The 26,046-nt window shown below is 40.9% G+C and overlaps 1 protein-coding gene across 2 annotated transcripts in view; it reads left to right on the top strand.

Annotated features, from left to right (window-relative positions):
• LOC124612959 (syntaxin-12-like) overlaps nucleotides 1-25,723 on the top strand; it is a 58,197-nt gene extending 32,474 nt beyond the window's left edge. The window contains exons 8-9 of one of the 2 annotated variants that reach the window (XM_047141481.1): nucleotides 9,188-9,288; nucleotides 23,604-25,723. In XM_047141481.1, coding sequence (XP_046997437.1) covers nucleotides 9,188-9,280 — 93 coding nt within the window. In that variant the 3' untranslated portion in view covers nucleotides 9,281-9,288; nucleotides 23,604-25,723. The remainder of the gene's footprint in view (nucleotides 1-9,187; nucleotides 9,289-23,603) is intronic. The other variant, XM_047141482.1, reaches the window with a different exon arrangement.
• The last annotated feature ends 323 nt before the right edge of the window (nucleotides 25,724-26,046 follow it).

The raw sequence follows: 26,046 nt of genomic DNA on the forward strand, positions 1-26,046 counted from the left end.
TAATCTATTATCAAGGCTTCTTCAAATGTTTGTTGGTCCTTACAGTCTGTGAAAGTAGAAGCTTCGCAATTTTCATGTATTATTGGATGCTTGGTCATCCCTCAACTATGTTACTGTATTTCAGCAATTTCTGTTCTTATAATATCTTAATCAGTAATTTTGTAATCTTCATTTTCAATATTAGCTTCCGACCTACATTCAGTCTGAGTTGTTGAGTCTTGAAATGCCGTGAGGCGTATCCATTCTTTTCTTAATGGAATAGGCATAAATTTATGTCCTAGGTTTATTGCCATATTACAGTTCATATTGAGATACTCCAGCTATTTTGTAAGGCCCTGTTCATTTTAAAGCATGTGTGGCTGAATTTGTCATTTGGCCCAGAGACTCCATGGAATATTAGTGTGAGCATGCATCATTGCTCTAGTTGTTTTCATATGGAGAAGGATTCTCTCTTTCATCTAAGACATTTTGCCATGGATTGTGGGGCATTGCTGGATGTTGAACTATCTCCTGTCTATGAAGATAACCTTTTTGTTGTCAAACTTTTGTTATCACACAAAAGAACATTAACACAGTGTCCAACAGTTTTGCTTCAGCTATAAATGGCCTCAATTTAGAAACAGCCTCGTGATTGCCTCTGATGAAATAAACATGTTGAAATTTGCCGTACAGTCATATTTAAAAAACGAAAAATAATGGTATCCAGACACAAAAAACTTCAAAATCGATCACAAATCTCTGATGAGTGAGCTGTACTGGCTTTGTGGCATTTTCTCTTCTGCTGAAAGGAGGTCTGTTAGTTTTTCCATAAACGTAACCTTCACATAAGTAAAAAATCAGACCAAAATTGTTCAACTACTTTTAGGTAATTTTCTTCTTATGATGATCATTGTAATGTCCAAATCTTTCATGATAAAACTGAAATGACCTGTCTGAATGCATTACTGTGACAAAACAAATGAGAGTTAACGCTTCTTCTTATGGTTAATTTGATGAAGCCTTCAAAGTTATTTTGTGCTCCCCCTAGTACCATGTTTGACCCAGTTTTCAGAATATGGTTTTCTACTGATGTGAATTCAGTATATGATTTTTTTTTTATCATGTGCAGCAAGAACAGAATTAAGTCCATTTGAGTTTTTGGAACTTATCATATATTTCCATGTGTCATTTTCTGCCAACTTTTGTTTATTGCTGCTTTGCTGCTTCATTATCTATAGTTCCTTCACATATTGCTGCAACAGTTGGCCCATCTGCTGTCATAATACTATATACTGGCAAAAATAGTTCATTAGTAACATGGCATGATGCTCCGTTATTTGCAGACAAGTTTCTTTCTTTCTTTCTTTCTTTCTTTCTTTCTTTCTTCCTTTCTTTCTTTTTTATCTGTAACGTGGTCGACTTGAGAATTATAAATGGTGTATGATTTTTTTGTGGCCTTCCATCTGCAATCCACTTCAGACATCGATCACATGACTTGGCTTGTTGCAGTAATGGCAGACTATTTTCTTCTTCTGCTTGATTTCTGTTGAATATATCTTCCGTTGTTTTGAACCAAAGTGCTTTCTGAGAATTGTATTCTTTTATTTTATTTTATAAAGCCCTTTCATAAGCACACAGCGTTGTTGTCCTATTATAAACTGTTCTGTCACTTTTGGACATTGGCTAAGTGGATCTGAACAAAAAGTGTTCTCCTGGTAAGTTACCCAAAATCCTGCAGATTAAAAATAAATAAAGTGTTTCAAACAATGGAAAGTCCAGGTTGGAGTGTCAACAGTTATGAAGAGGATAGATAGCTACTCACCATTAAGATAGTGAGTTGAGTTGCAGACAGGTCCAGTAAAAAGGCATACCCGCTGAGCTTTCAGCCAAGGCTTTCTTCAGAAAAGCGCGCGCGCGCACACACACACACACACACACACACACACACACACACACAAGTAGCCATACCTCATGCACACATGGCTACTATTTCTGGCTGTTCTGACCAAGTTACTCATAGTATCTTTGTTCATTTCTTATTTCAAATTATTCCACAAAATTTTAGGCTGTGCACTTTCTCTTTAGAAATGCCTTCAAATAATCTCAGCTTTGGGAAATGCTTCCAAAGCAACCTTATATACAAATTTTCCAGGCTGACTTCAGTTTTCTGCAACTGGATCTGCTGTCACTAATTTACCACTGAAATGCCCCTTAACAAATACTTCCTTTATTACCTCCATTAGATTTTCCTTGAAGGCAGCCAGACTGGTAAGTATTGTTGTATGCATTTCTGCCCTGTCACTGAAAATCTGTTTCATTACAAAAAAAAAAAAAAAAAAAAAAAAGGTTGTATTGATTTTGCAAATCATAGACACTAAATACTTTAAACAATAAGTGATTGTACCCAAAACCTGTTGAGACATTGGTGCAGACAACACAAGGCTCATTTATGAATTGTCTCTTTATTGATACACTCTTTCAGCAAGGCACAAAAAGGAAAAAAAAAGTAGTTGCTGTGCAGTAAAGAGGGAAAAAAGCATAGTGTTTAGAAATATGCTAAAGCTATTAAAGTAAATAAATGTCTTTAGACATCATTAACAGTGATTTGTGTCATACTAAAACACGTGTGAAGAATGGAGTAAAATTTGAGGTACCAAATGTCATAATCACTCGAAACTTGACCCAAAAATTCTTTTACTCTATCAGCAGGCGTGAAGAAAAAGTAAGAAGACAGTTACCTGGCTTTGGAGTATGCACTTACTGAAGTAACTGTTAGTGTAAGGAGGGAATAAAAGGGACAAAAAGTGGTACAGTGATGAATATGCAGACAAATATAAAAAAATCTGGTTGTAAAAATAATTGATGCAATAGTTAAGTGTGTTAATAGATTTGGCAGATACGAGTAAATGTGTTGTTGCTCGACATACTGACAGACTTATCCTGGTAGATACAAATGTGTATAATGTGAATACATTAAAATGATACTAAATAGGGTCATGTTAGGAAAATCTGTGGTTGGATGAAGCAAGTACAGGGTGGTTTTAAACTGACAGTGTTCAGAGTGCTGCAGTGGAGGACACTGAAACATTGTAGGTATGTTCAGTAATTGGTGCACTCATGGAGTATGCTGAAAAAAATAATAGTTTCACTGTCTGCCACCAGATGAAAATATGGTGCTTAAGCAGTCAGAATGTGGTGTGGGTGCAGGAGAAGGGAAGGAATGATCACACACGTGATGACAGTGGTTCTGGCACGTTTATTAGAAATGGTCACAAGTTAAATCTTGTGTTTGATATGATCTTCTGACTCAGCAGCATGATGCATCTGTAACATGGCATGGTCAACACTTGCTCGTAACATATTTGGTGTAAGCAGTGACATATTGTTGTACGCTATCCTTCAGAACAGAAAGAGTCCAGATACATCGTTGATAGATATGATCTTTCAGATAGACCTACAATGGGAAGTTGCATAGATCTATCAGGGAATCTGGGAGGTTACACATCTTGAAATTGCCTAGAGCTGATGTGGTCATTGCCAAAGGCTTCTCGAAGCAGGTCCTTCACCAGGCAAGCAACATTTGGCATTGTACCATCTTACCTGAAAATAATGGTGTGGACACAGTTGTATTCTTGTAAAGTTGGAATCGCGTGTTACATAAGGAGATCCATATAATGTTCAAATGTTACTGTACACCTAACAGTACTGTTAGGTGTCGTCTCCTCAAAGAAAAACAAACTAAGACTGAAGGAGCTTGTGGAACCATACCACACAGTCACATGAGCTGAGTCCAATGGATGTTTGTACATACCATGTGGCAGAGTAGAACCCCACACGCAACACTTCTGTGCATTCACAGCACTGTGCAGAGTAAAATATGCCTCATCCACCTAGAGAATATTCCCCAGCCACATGTCATCCATTTCCATAATGTTTTCAGCAATTGATTTCGCAGTTTGCAGCCCAAATATCTTACCCCTGATTCAGTGGTGTGTCCACGGCAATCTTTGTGACAGTGGCCATTTTCGTATTGTTCTCTCCCTCTCCACTCACAGACATCTAGAACTTGCTCCACGTTGATCACTGTGGAAAGCTGTTTGGCAGGCTTTCTCCTCTGCAGCCACTTTTGCAACCAGTCATGTGACTGATGTTGACCAATTGGTACAAGATACCACTGATAATATTACTCGTGCTGCAGCAGCATTGATACCCTACTCCTTCAGCTCATCTCAATGACCGCCGGTGGTCTGAAGATATAGGCACAGCTATCAGGGAATGCCGCAGGCCACTTCAACGGTACAAGCACCATCCATCTATGCATAATTTAATAGCATTCAAGAGACTCCAGGCAAAAGCACGATTTTTAATAAAGAAAGGGAAGCAGGAGTGTTGGGAGAAATATGTCTCAACTACGCGATCCCACACCCTACCACCCTAAGTGCGGACTAAACTCAGCTGCATTAGCAGCCATCCACCACCATGGCTGTTCCTAGAATCCTTGTCAGTGGTAACATCTGCACTGATCCCGTCATTCCTGCCAAATGTTCTGCAGCGCACTTCACTGAAGTGTCCACTTGCTGTAATTACCATTCTCATTTCCTGACTGGGAAACACCTCATTGAGTGCCACCTGCTACCTTTCCATTCATACGGCTCTCTATAATACAATGTCACTTTTAGTGAATGGGAGCTGCACAGCACTTTCAATGTGTCGTGCTACAGCTCAAACATCATCTTTCAGACAGCATGAAACATGTCCTTGGGCTTTTTAGTTAGACTTGGTGGGAGAGAGTATTTCCCTCTAAATGGCGGAAAGGTATTATTATTATTATTCCTGTTCTGAAACTGGAAAAGAACCCACATATTTTAACTAACTACCGGACAGTTTCTCTGATTAATGGGCTGTGTAAACTATTCGAATGAATGGTCAATTACCATCTTTGTTGGTGCCTTGAAGCCAGAGGGCACATATCGTGATTCTAAAGTGGCTTTTGAGCTTTCCGGTCAACCACAGGTCAGCTGATTCATTTGGAATCCACAGTGCACAATGCTTTTGCGCATTGCCATGTGATTGCTGTGTTCTTCGACGTGCAGATTGCCTGTGATACCACCTGGTGACGTCACATCCTATCAACACTGCATGAGTGGGGTTTCTGGGGTAGTTTACCCATTTTTATCCAGTATTTCCTATTTCTCCAGTTTTTTCGGGTCAGGATGGGTTCGACACTCTGCAACCAGTATGTAAAGGAAACTGGAGTCCCTCAGGGATCGGTTCTGAGTGTAACACTATTATTTACTATTGCCATCAATGGCATGGTAAATGCAGGAGGCCCCGCAGTCTCTTCATCACTGTACATGGATGACCTTTGTCCTTGAAACTTCCTGGCTGATTAAAACTGTGTGCCAGGCCGAGACTCGAACTCAGGACCTTTGCCTTTCGAAAGGCAAAGGTCCCGAGTTCGAGTCCCGGCCCAGCACACAGTTTTAACCTGTCAGGAAGTTTCATATCAGCGCACACTCCACTGCAGAGTGAAAATTTCATTCTGGAAACATACCCGAGGCTGTGGCTGAGCCATGTCTCCGCAATATCCTTTCTTTCAGGAGTGCTAGTTCTGCAAGGTTCGCAGGAGATCTTCTGTAAAGTTTGGAGGGTAGGAGACGAGGTACTGGCAGAAGCAAAGCTGTGAGGACGGGGTGTGGGTCGTGCTTAGGTAGCTCAGTTTGTAGAGCACTTGCCCATGAAAGGCAAAGGTCCCGAGTTAGAGACTCGGCCTGGCATACAGTTTTAATTTGCCAGTAAGTTTCATATCAGCACACACTCCGCTGCGGAGTGAAAATCTCATTCTGGACCTTGTCCTTATTACACCTCTGCATCACTGTGCACTGCTGAGTGCCAACTTCAGGGGGCTGTCTGGAAAGTCAATGACTGGGACCTGAATCACAACTATCAATTTTCTCCTGCAAAATCACAAGTTATGCATTTTTGTCAACTTCTGACTGTGCACCTGCACCCAGAAATTTATCTTGATGACCAGTTACTTGAAGTCGTTCGAACTTTCCAATTCTTAGGTGTTTTATTTGACCTCATTCTAACTTGGCTGCCACGTCTACTGGCTCAAGGCAACTTGCATGAAGAAGCTGAACACACTCCGTTTTCTTAGGCACTCCTTGTGGGCTGTGAGAGGCACAGTTCTTGTGAGATTTTACAAAGCAGTGATTTTATCCTGCTTGGACTATGGGTGTATTGCCTATGGGTCGGCAGTACGGCCCATACTGATCCTGCTGGACACTGTTCACACACTGGTATGTGGTTGGAAATGGGGGCCTTCCGTACAAGCCCTGTTGACAGCTTCCTGGCGGAAGCTGTTGTCCCACTACTGCGGTTCAGATGACAACAGCTTGTGGCAAGTTACTCAGTCACAGTCTCTTAGATGCCTAGCCATCCATGTCACTCAACTTTGTTCCATAACCAGCCGTTTTGACTGATTGTGCATTGCCCAAAACTGGGAGATCAGTTGGGTGGCCCCAAGAAGGATGCTGATCCTACCCTTCTCCTCTATGATTATTGTAATTCAGTATGCATCTGCACAGATGAATCGAAAGTCAAGGACATGGTCAGTTATGCTTTTGCACATGCAAGGGGACACGAGAAGCACTCTCTGCAGAGTACCTGCAGTGTATACACTGGAGAACTGGTTGCCATCTGTCAGGCATTGAGATACGTCAAATCCCACGTCACGATGAACTTTCTGTTCTGTAGAGATTCCACGAGTTGCTTAGAAGGCATAACCCCATGCTGCCTTAAAATTGTTTTGATCACCAACATCCAGGACGTACTGGCTGACCACCTCTGCTCTGGAAAGACAGTGACCTTCATCTGGACACTGAGCCATATAGGTATTCCAGGAAATGAGCCCAGTGATCATTCGGCTAAAGACAAAACTACAGGAGATCAACTTGATTTAAGGATAATGGGCACAGAGTTAAGATTACAACTCTGATGCAATAATTTGAGACTCTGGTAATTGGATTGGCAGGCTACTGCAACCAAAAACAAGTTGGGAGCAATTAAAGGGTCCACTAAGGTGTGGCAAACATATTTCCAGGTCCCTCAGAAAGATTCCATTGTGTGTGCCGACTATACATTGGCCACATGAGACTCACCTACAAGTCCCTTCTGTGTCGGTAGGATCCTCCTCACTGCAGCTACGGTAGTCTGCTGACGATAGTGCGTAATCTTAGTGAGTGAGCCCTGCTGGCTGATCTGTGGCACACTCCCAGCTTGCCTACCTCACTGCTTCAGATGGTTGCAGATGATGAGACAGCCACTACCAAAGTGTTGCATTTCCTGAGGGAGAGCATAGTTTACATTAATCTATAATAGTTCTTCACTTTCAATGTTAGGGGTGGTTGGGGGGGGGGGGGCTAGATCGTCCCTGTGGTGGGTATCCACCAAAGCAACTGGAGGTTACTTTCTTCACCTCTCACCTTGTTGTGCCTTTCGACACTCTTGTGCAAGATGCTGCCTGGGTTCTCTCTGTTTTCATTTACCTATTGTGTTACAACTACTGTCGTGCACTTTCGAACTCTTTGATTTGTTTGTATAGTTTGAGTAGCCAAATCCCCATTTTTACCTTTTTACATGTTTCTCTCATGGTAGGACGGACTGATGACCCAGTGGTTTAGTCCCTTCACACACATAATCATAATAATCTGTGAGTTCCAAAAAACGAAGATCAAAGCCATTGTGTTGTAGCCTATCTTGAGGGATTTATTTGGTGCACATTGAGTCTTGTAGTAATACCAATGTAAAATGCACCATAAAATCTTTTGAACTGTTAACCAGGGGAAAGGCAATTCTTGTGACACAGCTCGAGAACTGACCGCAGAATTTGAGGCATGCACTCTGATTGGCTGTAGCTACAGCAACTTCATCAACAGCTGTTATGGGAATGGCCTGCTGCCCTCTCTGCTGCACAACCTAGTTCAACTGTCTCTTCATATTTCTTTATCACATTCTTTAGCCCTTTTATTGACGTGGGGCCTCTTTGCAACTATTTCTGTCAGTGACCTTGCTGCCTTCCTGATAAAACAACTTTACCAGCAGTGCATGGTCTTCTTCTCAATAACCATTGTGTCCCATACGGGGAATATTTCACACTCTCACTACATACAGCACCATATTTTCACCTAGTGGCAGAAATTGGACCTATTTTTTTTCTTTTTTTCTGCATATTCCATGAGCACACTAATTAATGAACATACCTTTGATGTTTCAGTATCTTGCAATGTGCACAGCCTGCACTGCAGCACCAGCACACTGTCATTTTAGTTATAACCACTCGGTAGACACATGGAAAAAAGCTGGCATAAGTGTGTCGCAGATAGTGCTGGCATTAATATAAGAGTTTTTGTAGCTGTGTTTGGAAAATAGCATAATACAGAGGTGAAATGAAGCTACATACTATTTAATTCAGATGCCCACTTAATCATAAAATTTCAAATGTTTGTCATGTGATAGATTTTATTCTATATTAATTGGCTTGTGAAGCTTACATTCTAGAGGGATCTCTCATCTCTTAGAACATTTTAGCTTGTTAGTACCTTATTATTTACACAGAGGTAGCATTTTAAGAGTTTTCATTTACTGATGTATCAAAATAGTAGAATATTTACTTAATTTATTAATTGCAGATGGTTTAATTTAGTATGCGGTCAATAAAAGTTTATATTTATACTTTAAGAGAATTTTCGTACCTTAATTTCGATTGAAACATGCTTTAAAAGAAAAGGAAAATTACTTGAGGAAATGATTGATATAGAGAACCGACAGATTTGCATAATTAAGAGTTTCTTTGCTAGAATGAAATTTTCACTCTACAGCGGAGTGTGCGCTGATATGAAACTTCCTGGCAGATTAAAACTGTGTGCCAGACCGAGACTCTAACTCGGGACCCGAGTTTGAGTCTCGGTCCGGCACACAGTTTTAATCTGGCAGGAAGTTAGTTTCTTTGCTGTTTAGAATGACATTATGAATGTATATCGCTATTCAGAGTAGCAAAATCACAGTTATTGCTAACTTGTAGATAATTAAAATTAGTTTTCATGTTGTTTGCAAATTACTGTTATTACAAGTAGTGTGTGTTAGAAGTAAAGACCTTTTTTATTTGTTGGTTTTCATTTTTTTACCTCTTTCTGAAATTTTACAGAATAAAGTTCGAACGAAGAAATGCATCCTTTGTATGTGTTTAATTGTAGTTTTGGCTGTCATTATTGGAATAATTGCATGGCAGACATCATGATAATGAGTGTAAGTATGCTTTAGGATGCACTGTTTTATGCTTGCATGTTATTTATTGATTGTGCTGCCTTCCTGCTATTACACAGACAGGCATTACTAGAAAAATCTTGCATGAAAAATCAAAAAATCAAGAAATGTAAATGTCTCCTCAGGACGCATATTGTGTTAGTGGTGAAGAACAATAAAAGAAAAATGAAAGCTGAATCTTCAGACTTCACAGTTTATTGATTCAGTACCCAGGCAATAATATAATTTAATTTGTCTTTGAATAGCATACATCTTGGGCAAACAGTTTTTCTCTTTGCTCGAGGCATATCCAATCCAGAAACAAATTTATTTGAGGGAAAACACTGACACAAGCTTCAACCTCAAGCTGAATGTAACGCAATTCCACATAAGAACATAGGTAATCGCTCATCAAACAGAAGTGGAACTTAGCAATGAGTGTACTCATAGAATTGATAAACTGTTGGGCTTTTGGATATTATAATCTTTCAGAAGCAAATGGGCACACATGGATGCACATGCAGATTCACAGCACCCCCCCCCCCCCCCCCCCACACACACACACACAAAATTGTATATAGCTCTACAATATAGATCCAGAGTAAGAAACAGATGTAAGAAAAGAAAGACACGACTTAGGGTGGCAGTAAAATCGTGTAAGGTCAGTGTGAGGAATACATAGAGCAGATGGGTGGAATCAATAGGGATAAGATTTGACATCAAGACAAGTGGGAGGCAGGACTGGTGGAGGATGAGGCCAGGTGGATTCTGGAACAGGGAGTTACCAGCTGTGCAATGAGTGTCTGGTGTGTAGTTGGGTAGAGGAGGAAATGTGAATCAGCCACTGAAGTTGACTACTTTATGGTGAGCAGCATGCTTGCAAATGGGTAATCTGATTGGCCCCTGACCACAGTTTGGTTGTTACCATTCATCTGGGTGTATAGTTTTTTTCTGACTACCTAGAACTGTGTGTAGTAGTAATGCTTGTAATCAATGTGCATGCTTTCGCAGGTTGCCTTATGTGATAAGTTAAGAAATGCCGGGGATAGGGATGGAACAGAGGTGCTAGGCAGTGTGTGTGGGACGATAATTTTACATGGACTGTCCTCGCAGATATAATCCATAAGGCAAGACATTAGGAGTAGAAGATGCCTAGTGCATGTTGGACTGGTAGTGGAAAACCCGTTGTGGGGGAACAGAGGGGAGAACATTTATCATTGCAGGAAACAATGAGTCATAGTAAAAGACTTGACGTGGAAGGAGAATAAATTTTTGGAATTCCATTTCTCCTAGCACTCTCACCCCACTTCTTTCTTTCTTGTGTATGTGCCAGCCACCTTCCTGTTAACTACTGCATGGCCAATACAGGTACAATACCCCTCCCTCCCTCCCTCCCGCCCGCCCGCCCGCCCTCCCTCCCTCCCTCCCTCCCTCCCTCCCTCCCTCCCTCCCTCCCTCCCTGCTCCTCTCCACTGTGTGTGTGTGTGTGTGTGTGTGTGTGTGTGTGTGTGTGTGTGTGTGTGTGTGTGTGTGTGTGTAGGGGTGGGAGGGGGGGAGGTGGTAGCATGTGTACTAATGCTGTGGGATAAACTGTTTTATTCTTTTTGAATGCCAGTCTCTTCCATTTGAGTAGTAGTCATCTGCCCTTTATACATAATCAGAATTTTTAATGAAGGTACTAGCATTAAGGTAGCAACATGGAATGTCAGAGGTTTAGCAAACAAAGAAGAAGAGTTGGCAGAAATTTTAAAGAAGACCAAGGTAGACATAGCTTTCATAATAGGAACTAAGAAAAAGCTACAGAGTAACGGTTGTGTAGGTAATATTTGATGTTATTTAATGGAACATGAAAACAGGAGAGAGCAGGCAAAGGAACTGCCATATACATACATACATACATACATACATAGGAGATGGGAAAAGAAAATTATAGGCTATAGTTATATAAATAAAACAATTATAGTTTCAACTGTCAAATAAGAGGAACAAAACACGAGTGTGATTGCAGTTTACACTCCTGACAGGGGAAAAAAAAGAGGAATCTATAGATTTATGTGACAAACTGAAATAATTTTTGGATAAATATAATAATAAGCAGCAAATAATATTGACAGGAGATTTAAACACACGGGTAGTGAATAAAGCTATCCCAAAGATTGTGGGAATGTTGGGAGAAAAGTCATAAATGACAGTGGACGATTACTTAGAGATTTTGTTTCTTTTAACAAACTAAAAGTCACCAATACATTCTTCCACAAAAGACATGTCTGTAAATGTATATGTTAACTCAAGGATTTAAGTCCATTATTGACTACATTATCATTAATGGAAAATAAGGGGCACTAGAGTGTACATGGAATATGACAAAGGTTCTGACCTTTTCTTGGTGATATCTCAAATAGATATGTACATGTATTGGAGAAAACAAAAAGTTGAAAGAAGAGATGAAGGAAGAAGTCTACAAAAAATAGTTTTCATTTCTTCAATTTTGTTGCTAATGTATATGGAGAATCTGTAAAGAAAATACACTATCTTTTTTTCTTTTTATCTAATTTGAATTACGGTTTTCCATTAGATGAGGAGCTGTAACAGTCAACAAATGCTACAGCAACAAATGCAAAAGTAGGTCTTACTCAACACAATGCTGACGTCTAGCAGGAGCATGGTGCACAGCCTCAGCTTCCAGTATTTCAGTTGGCATGTGGAGCCACTTGTTTGTAAATAGGAACTGATGTTTACGACTGTTTTTTTAACTTTTTTAGTGACTGTGTTATCCGAAACATAAAGACGGAGACACACAGATGTGCAGGTACAAAAATTGCTGCAATGAAACGGCAAAATGAAATAAAAAAGAACTCTATGTGGCACAAATCGGATCCAGTAAAACTACATGAAATATATTGTTCTTTTTGCAGCAGTTCTGCATGTGTGTGTTGTGCAGTTACCAAAGCGTGGGGACTATTGGTCAACTGATCCATTTTTACAAACAGGCTTTGCAAATTGATTGTTCAGCCATGATATGTTTTCCAGTATTATGTTCATGCTGCATGCCAATGACAACTCAATGTATATAAAAAAGAGGAAACCCACAATCCTCTTCATAAAATTAGACCTGTGTTAGACTTCTTTGTTGACATATGTAGATCCAGTTCCATGCCATACAAAAAATCTGACTATATATGAAGCTATTTGTCCATTTCGTTGGCGTGTTGGCATTAGGGTTTACATGAAAAATAAACCCAATAAGTGTGGCATGAAGCTTTATGCACTTTGTGATGTTGCAAGTGGCTATGTCCTGAACTGTGATTTTTTTCACACACAGGATCAGGAGAGGGGGAATGACAACCATATTCTAGCGTTAGTAGGCAGACACTGTTCTCCATATTACGGTAAAGGCCACTGTATTTACATGGACAGATATTACACCAGTATTCCTTGACTGAAGATGATGATAGAGAAAAGTACATTAGCTGTTACAGCTTTAATGAATATAGAAAAGGCTTACCAACAAGCTTCACAACAAAGAAACTGAAGCAAAATGAAATGATATTTTTGAGGAATGGGCCATTCTAGCACTGAACTGGAAAAATGAGCGTGATGTATGCTGTCTGCCCACAAAACATCAGGCTACTACCAAATCGCTCCAGTACATTCAAAAGATGGTATTACAACATTAATGAAACCAAACCTTGTAATTGACAACAATATGAACGAGACTGGTGTAGATCATGTGGATCAGCTGTACAGTTGCTACCCATTCGCACGAAAAACAATTAAGTAGTGGAAAAAAAACTTTTCTTTCATAATTTTGTGATGTCTGTAGTGAACAGATTTATTTTGTACAGATGTCAGTAAACAGGAAACCTCTTGTGGACTTCATAAAAATGTTGTCTTTAAATATGTCTGCTTGTGTCTGTATATGTGTGGATGGATATGTGTGTGTGTGTGCGCGAGTGTATACCCGTCCTTTTTTCCCCCTAAGGTAAGTCTTTCCGCTCCCGGGATTGGAATGACTCCTTACCCTCTCCCTTAAAACCCACATCCTTTCGTCTTTCCCTCTCCTTCCTTCTTTCCTGATGAGGCAACAGTTTGTTGCGAAAGCTTGGATTTTGTGTGTATGTTTGTGTGTCTGTCGACCTGCCAGCACTTTCATTTGGTAAGTCACATCATCTTTGTTTTTAGATATATCATAAAAAAAGTTATAATAGAGGGAAACATTCCACGTAGGAAATATATATCTAAAAACAAAGATGATGTGAATTAACAAATGAAAGTGCTGGCAGGTCGACAGACACACAAACACAAACATACATACAAAATTCAAGCTTTCGCAACAAACTGTTGCCTCATCAGGAAAGAGGGAAGGAGAGGGAAAGACGAAAGGATGTGGGTTTTAAGAGAGAGGGTAAGGAGTCATTCCAATCCCGGGAGCGGAAAGCCTTACCTTAGGGGGAAAAAAGGACGGGTATACACTCGCTCGCGCGCGCGCGCGCGCGCGCGCACACACACATATCCATCCACACATATACAGACACAAGCAGACATATTTAAAGACAAAGAGTTTGGGCAGAGATGTCAGTCGAGGCAGAAGTGCAGAGGCAAAGATGTTGTTGAATGACAGGTGAGGTATGAGTGGCGGCAACTTGAAATTAGCGGAGATTGAGGCCTGGTGGATAACGGGAAGAGAGGATATATTGAAGAGCAAGTTCCCATCTCCGGAGTTCGGATAGGTTGGTGTTAGTGGGAAGTATCCAGATAACCCGGACGGTGTAACACTGTGCCAAGATGTGCTGGCCGTGCACCAAGGCATGTTTAGCCACAGGGTGATCCTCATTACCAACAAACACTGTCTGCCTGTGTCCATTCATGTGAATGGACAGTTTGTTGCTGGTCATTCCCACATAGAATGCGTCACAGTGTAGGCAGGTCAGTTGGTAGATCACGTGGGTGCTTTCACACGTGGCTCTGCCTTTGATCGTGTACACCCTCCGGGTTACAGGACTGGAGTAGGTGGTGGTGGGAGGGTGCATGGGACAGGTTTTACACCGGGGGCGGTTACAAGGGTTGGAGCCAGAGGGTAGGGAAGGTGGTTTGGGGATTTCGTAGGGATGAACTAAGAGGTTACCAAGGTTAGGTGGACGGCGGAAAGACACTCTTGGTGGAGTGGGGAGGATTACATGAAGGATGGATCTCATTTCAGGGCAGGATTTGAGGAAGTCGTATCCCTGCTGGAGAGCCACATTCAGAATCTGATCCAGTCCCGGAAAGTATCCTGTCACAAGTGGGGCACTTTTGTGGTTCTTCTGTGGGAGGTTCTGGGTTTGAGAGGATGAGGAAGTGGCTCTGGTTATCTGCTTCTGTACGCGGTCGGGAGGGTAGTTGCGGGATGCGAAAGCTGTTGTCAGGTTGTTGGTGTAATGCTTCAGGGATTCCGGACTGGAGCAGATTCGTTTGCCACGAAGACTTAGGCTGTAGGGAAGGGACCGTTTGATGTGGAATGGGTGGCAGCTGTCGTAATGGAGGTACTGTTGCTTGTTGGTGGGTTTGATGTGGACGGACGTGTGAAGCTGGCCATTGGACAGGTGGAGGTCAACATCAAGGAAAGTGGCATGGGATTTGGAGTAGGACCAGGTGAATCTGATGGAACCAAGGGAGTTGAGGTTGGAGAGGAAATTCTGGAGTTCTTCTTCACTGTGAGTCCAGATCATGAAGATGTCATCAATAAATCTGTACCAAACTTTGGGTTGGCAGGCCTGGGTAACCAAGAAGGCTTCCTCTAAGCGACCCATAAATAGGTTGGCGTATGAGGGGGCCATCCTGGTACCCATGGCTGTTCCCTTTAATTGTTGGTATGTCTGGCCTTCAAAAGTGAAGAAGTTGTGGGTCAGGATGAAGCTGGCTAAGGTAATGAGGAAAGAGGTTTTAGGTAGGGTGGCAGGTGATCGGCGTGAAAGGAAGTGCTCCAACGCAGCGAGCCCTTGGACGTGCGGGATATTTGTGTATAAGGAAGTGGCATCAATGGTTACAAGGATGGTTTCTGGGGGTAACGGATTGAGTAAGGATTCCAGGTGTTCGAGAAAGTGGTTGGTGTCTTTGATGAAGGATGGGAGACTACACGTAATGGGTTGAAGGTGTTGATCTACGTAGGCAGAGATACGTTCTGTGGGGGCTTGGTAACCAGCTACAATGGGACGGCCAGGATGATTGGGTTTGTGAATTTTAGGAAGAAGGTAGAAGGTAGGGGTGCGGGGTGTCGGTGGGGTCAGGAGGTTGATGGAGTCAGGTGAAAGGTTTTGTAGGGGGCCTAAGGTTCTGAGGATTCCCTGAAGCTCCGCCTGGACATCAGGAATGGGATTACCTTGGCAAACTTTGTATGTGGTGTTGTCTGAAAGCTGACGCAGTCCCTCAGCCACATACTCCCGACGATCAAGTACCACGGTCGTGGAACCCTTGTCCGCCGGAAGAATGATGATGGACCGGTCAGCCTTCAGATCACGGATAGCCTGGGCTTCAGCAGTGGTGATGTTGGGAGTAGGATTAAGGTTTTTTAAGAAGGATTGAGAAACAAGGCTGGAGGTCAGAAATTCCTGGAAGGTTTGGAGAGGGTGATTTTGAGGAAGAGGAGGTGGGTCCCGCTGTGACGGAGGACGGAACTGTTCCAGGCAGGGTTCAATTTGGATAGTGTCTTGGGGAGTTGGATCATTAGGGGTAGGATTAGGATCATTTTTCTTCGTGGCAAAGTGATACTTCCAGCAGAGAGTACGAGTGTAGGACAGTAAATCTTTGACGAGGGCTGTTTGGTTGAATCTGGGAGTGGGGCTGAGGATGACGCCTTTGGGTAGGACAGAGGTTTCAGATTGGGAGAGAGGTTTGGAGGAAATGTTAACTACTGAATTAGGGTGTTGTGGTGCCAGATTGTGTTGCTTGGAATTTTGAGGTTTTGGAGGGAGTGGAGCTGGAAGTGGGAGACTGAGTATATGGGAGAGACTGGGTTTGTGTGCAATGAGAGGTGGTTGAGGTTTGCTGGAAAGGTTGTGAAGGGTGAGTGAGTTGCCTTTCCGGAGGTGGGAAACCAGGAGATTGGATAGTTTTTTGAGGTGAAGGGTGGCATGCTGCTGTAATTTGCGGTTGGCCTGGATCAACACCTTCAACCCATTACGTGCAGTCTCCCATCCTTCATCAAAGACACCAACCACTTTCTCGAACGCCTGGAATCCTTACTCAATCCGTTACCCCCAGAAACCATCCTTGTAACCATTGATGCCACTTCCTTATACACAAATATCTCGCACGTCCAGGGCCTCGCTGCGATGGAGCACTTCCTTTCACGCCGATCACCTGCCACCCTACCTAAAACCTCTTTCCTCATTACCTTAGCCAGCTTCATCCTGACCCACAACTTCTTCACTTTTGAAGGCCAGACATACCAACAATTAAAGGGAACAGCCATGGGTACCAGGATGGCCCCTTCGTACGCCAACCTATTTATGGGTCGCTTAGAGGAAGCCTTCTTGGTTACCCAGGCCTGCCAACCCAAAGTTTGGTACAGATTTATTGATGACATCTTCATGATCTGGACTCACAGTGAAGAAGAACTCCAGAATTTCCTCTCCAACCTCAACTCCCTTGGTTCCATCAGATTCACCTGGTCCTACTCCAAATCCCATGCCACTTTCCTTGATGTTGACCTCCACCTGTCCAATGGCCAGCTTCACATGTCCGTCCACATCAAACCAACCAACAAGCAACAGTACCTCCATTACGACAGCTGCCACCCATTCCACATCAAACGGTCCCTTCCCTACAGCCTAGGTCTTCGTGGCAAACGAATCTGCTCCAGTCCGGAATCCCTGAAGCATTACACCAGCAACCTGACAACAGCTTTCGCATCCCGCAACTACCCTCCCGACCGGGTACAGAAGCAGATAACCAGAGCCACTTCCTCATCCTCTCAAACCCAGAACCTCCCACAGAAGAACCACAAAAGTGCCCCACTTGTGACAGGATACTTTCCGGGACTGGATCAGATTCTGAATGTGGCTCTCCAGCAGGGATACGACTTCCTCAAATCCTGCCCTGAAATGAGATCCATCCTTCATGAAATCCTCCCCACTCCACCAAGAGTGTCTTTCCGCCGTCCACCTAACCTTCGTAACCTCTTAGTTCATCTCTATGAAATCCCCAAACCACCTTCCCTACCCTCTGGCTCCTACCCATGTAACCGCCCCCGGTGTAAAACCTGCCCCATGCACCCTCCCACCACCACCTACTCCAGTCCTGTAACCCGGAGGGTGTACACGATCAAAGGCAGAGCCACGTGTGAAAGCACCCACGTGATCTACCAACTGACCTGCCTACACTGTGACGCATTCTATGTGGGAATGACCAGCAACAAACTGTCCATTCACATGAATGGACACAGGCAGACAGTGTTTGTTGGTAATGAGGATCACCCTGTGGCTAAACATGCCTTGGTGCACGGCCAGCACATCTTGGCACAGTGTTACACCGTCCGGGTTATCTGGATACTTCCCACTAACACCAACCTATCCGAACTCTGGAGATGGGAACTTGCTCTTCAATATATCCTCTCTTCCCGTTATCCACCAGGCCTCAATCTCCGCTAATTTCAAGTTGCCGCCACTCATACCTCACCTGTCATTCAACAACATCTTTGCCTCTGCACTTCTGCCTCGACTGACATCTCTGCCCAAACTATTTGTCTTTAAATATGTCTGCTTGTGTCTGTATATGTGTGGATGGATATGTGTGTGTGTGTGTGTGTGTGCGCGCGCGCGCAAGTGTATACCCGTTCTTTTTTCCCCCTAAGGTAAGTCTTTCCGCTCCCGGGATTGGAATGACTCCTTACCCTCTCCCTTAAAACCCACATCCTTTCGTCTTTCCCTCTCCTTCCCTCTTTCCTGATGAGGCAACAGTTTGTTGCGAAAGCTTGAATTTTGTATGTATGTTTGTGTTTGTCTGTGTGTGTGTCGACCTGCCAGCACTTTCATTTGGTAAGTCACATCATCTTTGTTTTTAGATATTCATAAAAAAAGTTAGTTTGAAATTGGTAGCAACAGGAGGAGAATTTAGATATTTAGAACCAACACTAAGCACTAGCCTGGACATAAATTTTGGTTGTTATTTTCCAGAAAAAGTACCTTCCACTGCCAACAAAATAAATAATATGTGTTATTGCAAAGTTTGCTCCGACAAAGGTAAGAAAGAGAACGGCAAACAGATGAGAAAAGAAAACAGATGGGGGTGTAAAGACTGCAATGTAGACACTGTGTACCTCAGTGCTTTCAAGATTACCATTTGAAAGTGAATTATGTATAAAATATGTGTAATCATTTTATATCATAAAATATTAAATAAAAAACCTCTGTGAACCAAATTCTTTTTATTATAAGCACCAGAAATCATGTTAGCAAATGTAAAAAAATTTTCCCAGATGAAGGTTTCTCATGTTTGTGGGAAGGCTGGTCCACCTTTACCGATGCAAGCATATACATAAGCTCAAGCAATAAAAAGAAGTGAGTATAATAGGGGAACCCATTTAGTGTTCATGATTTTATTGAAGCATTTGATGCTGACTATGATAGATAAAAACTGTGGAGAAATATGAGTAAAAGAGGATATACACAATACCTAATAAATGTTTTAAAACGTGTGTACAAACATGTGACTGTAATTTTAAATATAGATGGCACACTAATATAGCCTGTTAGCTGCAAACAAAGGAGTAAGACAAGGGTGCAGCATTCCGCCTACACTTTTTAACATTTATTTAGATGATGTAATTCAGAAATGGAAGGAAATTTTTAATGGGAGAATTAAAATCACAGTAAAATTGTCTTGTATATGCAGATGACTCCATGCTGTGATGGAGAATGAAGATGACCTATAAAGGGGTAAGGTTTGTGAAAAATACCATTTGATGAGTTGAAAAAAGAAGACATTGTCAGTGGCTTTTAAAGCAAAATAGCCTGCATGGATAAAACTTGTGATCAACAAAAGAACAGGTAAAGCATTGTAACTAGTCAGGTTGTGATGTCACAAGTGAGTGTGATGAAGACATAGAGTATAAATTAGCAAAGTTTGGGAGAATATGTGGAATGATAAACAGATGTCAAAAAAATAAGGAAATAAAGAAGATTGAAATTTTATAAGTTAATGGCAGTTTCAATGGTTGTTTAGGGAAGTGAATCGTGGGTTATAAACAAGCACCAAGAAAGTCACATAAAGGCAACAGAGATGAGGTTTCTATGAGCATTAGGGATATCCATGAGCTGACAGACTGAAATTTTGGAATTAAGGGAGAACTAAATATACTTAACACCCTCAATAAAAGACAAGAAAACAGGAGAAATTGGAATGAACATTTCAAAAGAATGAGTGGAGTAAGATTGTTTCTCCAGATAAGATTTAAAGTCAGTTAAGGGAAGTCCAAGGTCGATCTGGGTGGCCAGATCATTCACTTGAATTGTCCAGAATGTTCTTCAAACCAAAGGCAAACAATTGTAACTGGGTGATGTGACACACGGTCAGCCATAAAAATTCCAACATTGTTTGGAAACAAGTAGCCAAACATGACCATTCCCAGTCTAGGATCTGTGCAGTTGGACCACAGACCCAGTCCATTCCATGTAAACACAGCCTACACGATTAAGGAGCCACCACCAGCTTGCACAATGCCTTGTTGACAATTTGAATCCATGGTGTCTGTGCCACACTGAAACCCTAGCATCAGCTCTTACCATCTACAATCTGGACTCACCTGATCAGGCCACAGTTGTCCTGTCACCTAGGGTCCAACTGATATGGTCACGAGCCCAGTTGAGGCACTGCAGGTGATGCTGTGCTGTTAGCAAAGGCATTCTCATTGGCCGTCAGCCGTAACTCATTAACACCAGATTTTGCCGCACTGCCCTAACAAATACCTTCATTGTGTGTTTCTCATGGATTTCTGTGGTTATGTCATGCAGTGTTGCTTGTCTGTTAGCATTGACAGGTATACGCAAACTTCACTGCTCTTGATCATTAAGTGAAGGCTGTTGGCCACTGCATTGTCCATGGTGAACAGTAATGCCTGAAATTTGATATTGTCAGCACACACTGTGAATGTGAGAATATTGAAGTCCCTAATGATTTACAAAACGGGAAGTCCTGTTTCTATAGCTCCAATTACCATTCCGTCTTCAAAGTCTGTTAGTTCCCGTCATGCAGCCATAATCACATTGGACATATTTTGATATGAATTATGTGAGTGCAAATGACAGCTCCACCAAACTCCTCAAAGTGATTGTTCCATATATTGAGTGTTTCTTGGACTTCATTTGTGTGTCTCCATATCATAACATCAGTGAACACGATTACTTTAAATTCAGATCCATATTGCTCTTTTGTCCTTTTCATGATATTGTCTATCAAAGTGAAGAAGAGCATAGGAGACAATGCACTCCCCGACTGCACTCCGGATTTGGTCTCAAACCATTCACTCTCTCCGTTTACTACTCAAACACAGCTGACACATCTTCTGTAGAGCATGTACACTTTCTCGGTTTGCATTGAATCCACTTCTATTCTTTAAGCATTCCCAGATTTTGCTTCTAGGTACACTGTCATAGGCTTTTTCTATCTGTAGGAAGACTGATCTGATCCTTTTATCGTTTCCCAGATATTTTTTGAGTAATGTTCTTGTTTCGAAGATCAGGTAAGTTGTACTTCTGTTTTCCTAAATCCACACAGTTCTTCTTCCTGTGGGGTCCAATAATCCTTCAAAATTTCTCTGAAATTCGATTATCCTTCTCCCAAAATTTTTAATCTATGCAAAAATAATCTTACACGTCTGTAATTTTAAGTTCTCTTTACCTTTTTGAATAATGATTTAGTCATCAGGGATCTTATTCTCTCTCCAGACTGCATTCATTGTTGACATATTTTGCTATTGTTGTGGCAGGAGGGAGGAGACAAAAATATTATGTGGAGAGTACTTTAGGTACCAGGATCGGTAGTAACATAAATTTTTGCTGGAGCTATGCGTGTTGGCTGTAAGCTGAAGTTTCACAGTATGAACTAAAAAAAAATGATGCATCAGTTCTTGTTCTGTTAGTAGCATATGCTATGTTGCCTTGCTGTAATTTGTTAAGTTCCTGCACAAAGGTTGGAGACGTGCTCTCTTTGCAATATATTTGACATTCTCAAGGTTTTTAGCTTCACCTTGCTGTAATTGTTTAATAAGTGCTCTTAGATCATGTAGAGGAACTGATGTGCCGTAGATAGCCCTAGAAACTTGGGATAGGATTGTGATATGAGAGTAAGCCCTTGAATGTGTAGATACTTTATATTTCCCTTCTTATAATTTCTATAGGTAACCAATTGCAGGGTGATTATAACTAAAATTAAACTTTCACACTGCTGTAGGAATAACAACACTGCTCAGAATGATGTCAAACTTCAGCGTAATATTATCGAAGAAGGGGGAAAACGTATGCAGAAGAAAAATAAATAGTTACAAAATGTAGCAACAGATGGTGCTGTAAGCAACATAATTTAATAGTGGTTAGCTACAAATGACAAATGAATTGTATAACAATGCCTAAGGTGTTGATGTTAAATGAACTTTACTACTCAGTGTGCATGGGTGTAAAGGTGTGATACTGTTAGTTACGTAAGCCCATCCACCAAGGCAAGGTCGCATCACATTGGATGGGAAAAACTGGTTTTTAATTGTCCTGAGGCCAAAAACCACTTAAAAATCATCAGTCAGAATAAAATCGTATTAATTTTCGTGTGACTGGTGCAAAACATGTTCAATATGCTGTCCGCCGTTTTCTGCAACAAGTTGAAATCGAGAAACAGCATGTTCCACAACTGATCGAAGTGTTTGCAGGGTCACATTCAGATTGTGTTGTGCCGTGCATGCCTTCACTGCAGTTAAGTTTGCAATCGGAATACTGAACACATCTTTCAGTTAGCCCCACAGCCAGAAGTCACTTGGATTAAGATCAGGTGATCAGGACAGCCAGGCTGTAGGGAAATGGTGGCTGATAATTTTAGCATTTCCGAAATGGCACTTCAGCTGCTGCTTAACTGGATTTATAATGTATAAAATGATGTCATACACACATCCATGCTGTTGGAGAGCTGGAATGATGTGGTTACACAAGAGACTCATAGTGCTTACCAGTGACGGTGTAGGTAACAGGGCCAGAAGCACCTGTCGCATCAAAAAAATATGGCCCTATGATAAATGATGCCGTAAACCTGGATCGCACAGTGACCTTTTCGGGACAAAGTGGTAGTGGTTGATTTGCATGTGGAGTTTCCGTTGCCCATATTCGACAATTCTGTGTATTGACATATACTGTCGGATGGAATTGGGCTTCGTCTGTCCACAAAATCTTCCATGGCCAATCATTGTCCACTTCCACGCGAGCAAGAAATTCTAAAGCAGAAGTCTCTCTTGCTGGCAGGTCAACAAGAAGCAACTCGTGCACATTAGTAATTTTGAGTGGATAGCAAGGAAGGATGTTTTGTAGGATTTTATGCACCACACTCATGGTTATGTGAATGTTTGGACAATTCTCCGTGTACTACGCCTTTGCACACCGCCACCTGTCTCCTCCTGCATTGCTATGGCCATTGCTTCCACTGACGTTGAATCAATTTGTTTCCTCCCTCTACCAGGTAGCACACCAAAAGAACCCGTCTTTTCAAAGTTCTGAATCATTTTCTCCAGGCCCATGGCAGTCATCGGACCAATGCCTTTTTTTTTTCAAACCCTTCCATGTCCAGAACTCCTGCAGAGCAACGTGTGCACAGTCATCATTCTTGCAATACAGCTTTACAAGCAGAGCTCGATCCTGCATTGAGACAGTCGTGGCGAATGTCGCAGACGCGAAAGGAGGAAAAGCCGTGTACCCTGCATGTTCATACCAACTTCAGTGGGTTGTACGCACGACAGGTGTTTTCATTTACATATTCTGACATGCACAGCGCCATCTATTGATCAGTTTTCAGACTATTTTTTCTTCTTCTGCCATACGTTTTCCCCCTTCTCCGGTCATATTCCATTGCAATTTGACATCATTCTGACCAGTGGTGTTATTTCTACAGCATTTTGAAAGTTTAATTATAATCACCCTGTATATTAGTAGACAGAAGTGATCTTTCTTGAACTGTACTAACAGTAAATGGTGCACAAAGAGTAACATTTTGTATTTAAATGTGTTTATTTGAATATGCTGATTCATTAGCTGTAAAGTGAATTTCAGAACTTGGAGAGTCTAATTATTATTTTTTCCTCTTTTCAGAGCAAACGTCGAAGGAAGAAAGCTTTCATAGCTTTTGTTATTGGTCTGGTAATTTTGCTTATTGCTCTCATTATCTGGCTGAAAAGTTAAGAGTGCACTGTTGAGCTTGAAAATAATTCCAGTAATTTGATTTATGCTCTGTCCTTGGTATTTTAAGTGAATTATCGCTACTTGTTTCATCCTTTATTTATAACTTCCTTGGTTTTATAAGTATTGTACTCATAATCTTTTCTTTACATGAGGAGCAGCTGAGTTTCAATATCTTCATCTTTACCTTCCAAGCCAACTAAAGTATAATTGACAATTCCTGTTGATGTTATGATTTAGAGAGTTTAAAATCACACATGTTGGCAAAAATTGAGGTATAATATTTGTATATTGTGAAGATCTATTTAAATATTATGAAGATGTTTTTACTCATGATTTTATACCAGTGATGTAATATATATATATATATATTAAAAGAAATCAGTCATATTATGTACCTGTGATTGATGGTATGCTTAATGCATAACGGTGGTATAACTTTGGGATAGTTCATTCTTTAAGTAAAATACAGATGTACAGCATCTAATGTAAAGTTTATTTTCTCTGTATAGTTTGTACACAATGTCTGTTATCTTTAGTTGTACACAATGTCTGTCATCTTCAGTCACTACTTTATATCTATATATCTTTCTTGCTTAGAGCAAAGCCCAGTTCTGTAAATGAGTGAAACTGTTGGAATAATTTTTCCCTGGAAGAACAGGGCACTTTGCACCTAACTATTGAGAGCACAGAAATATTCCATAACTGAAACAGTCGTGAAGCATCTACCAAATTTATATAAAGCTCCACTCATATTTCACTTCAGTCATTTGGCATGACTGGCTTTGACAAGTGCTTACTTTCTCGTTAAGTATACTGAAAATGTTTTTTTCTGTCTTTTTAAATGCCATTGTTTTCAAGTTAGCTCACAAAGAACAGTAGCACTTAGAAAAAAGTGTTACAAAGAATGCTGTAAAGATGACACTGTGCTGTCAAAATATGTTTACAAATAAAATACTTGTTTGCAATTTATCTGGTCGTTCACTGAACTTGTGTGTGATCTCTCTGCTGTGTTTATTTAAGTTGATAGGTAAGACACAGTTACTCATTTTTATTTGTGGGAACTAAGAGGCAATTGGAAAGCCACTGAATTACAATGCAATCTAATTACTACATGCAGTAAAAACAGTAAGGATACCATACATGATACAACATTGTTATGAGGCGATTTACATAACAAGTACAGATTGTACTAGACATGTAGCACCAGAGATCTGTAACTAAAAGTATCCCACAGCAAAAAACTTAATTTACAGTGCAAGAAATGCAACAAAGTGTAACACATTTTGTACTGGGTCTCTGAAATAAAACCCACATAGCTCTGTTTCATGGATTTAAATATTTAATTTGCAAACATCAAATTTAATTTATGTTATGAAGTAAATATTAATAGTTTCCTTCAGGTGGACTGACTCTTCGCTCGATTGTAATTTTTTATTTAAGGCTAAAATTTGTGACTCAAAGCTAAAAAGAAACTTTGTTGGTCACTTTATAGTCACATATGTTGTGACTTTGTGCAGTTGATAACTCTCTTCTTCATTGTAGCATTTTTTATTTGTAAATATGTTCTTATATCAGGTTAATTTGTATACCCTGTTGTAAGTAATAATCCATTCATGTGAAAACTTTTCCTTGATGTGACTTTACATTTGAGAATTGTGGTCCAGGCTGACAAGTTTCATGTATGCCAGTTGGGCCAATAGATTGTCTGTTTCAAGAGTTTAATGTTGTAAATTAATTTTTTTGAAGTTACATGTGTGCAGAGAGTGTTAGTATCACAAAATTTGCAAAATGGTTATTACAGCAAATTTTCCACTTAATTGTGATAGCAAATTATAAATGTACTACAGGATTTGCACACACATATAAGACTTTAAAGTATTATTTTTGGATATGTGCTGTCAACTAGACCTAGCGTCCAAATGAATATTGACAAAATGTATGGAAAATCTTTTGTCTTTCATTTAGTGTTCAGTTCATTCTAAAGTACGTTATATTGTAAATGTCTATATCAGTAAACTTATTTTGTTAAATGTGGGTGTTTTTATTCCTCCCACCCCCACCCCCCATTCATACCCACATTTATGTTGTACTTTATTACAAATAATCATTTAAAAATGAAAGAATTCATGTTCTTGAGCATTAATCTCCAATTGAAATGCTGAACTCTCCAATTCAAGATAATACTGAAACGCTTTATTTAGGGCACAGTGACTGCTGCTCCGTCTTGATCAAGAAATGTGAATAAGGCTTATAAGGTGCTTGTTGGCCCGATTCTTTGGTATTGTTCATCTATCCGGGATCCCTATCAGGTAGGACAGATAGAGGAGATAGAGAAGATCCAACGAAGAGCGGT

Source organism: Schistocerca americana, chromosome 4 (assembly GCF_021461395.2).
Source record: "Schistocerca americana isolate TAMUIC-IGC-003095 chromosome 4, iqSchAmer2.1, whole genome shotgun sequence".
Lineage (NCBI taxonomy): Eukaryota > Metazoa > Arthropoda > Insecta > Orthoptera > Acrididae > Schistocerca > Schistocerca americana.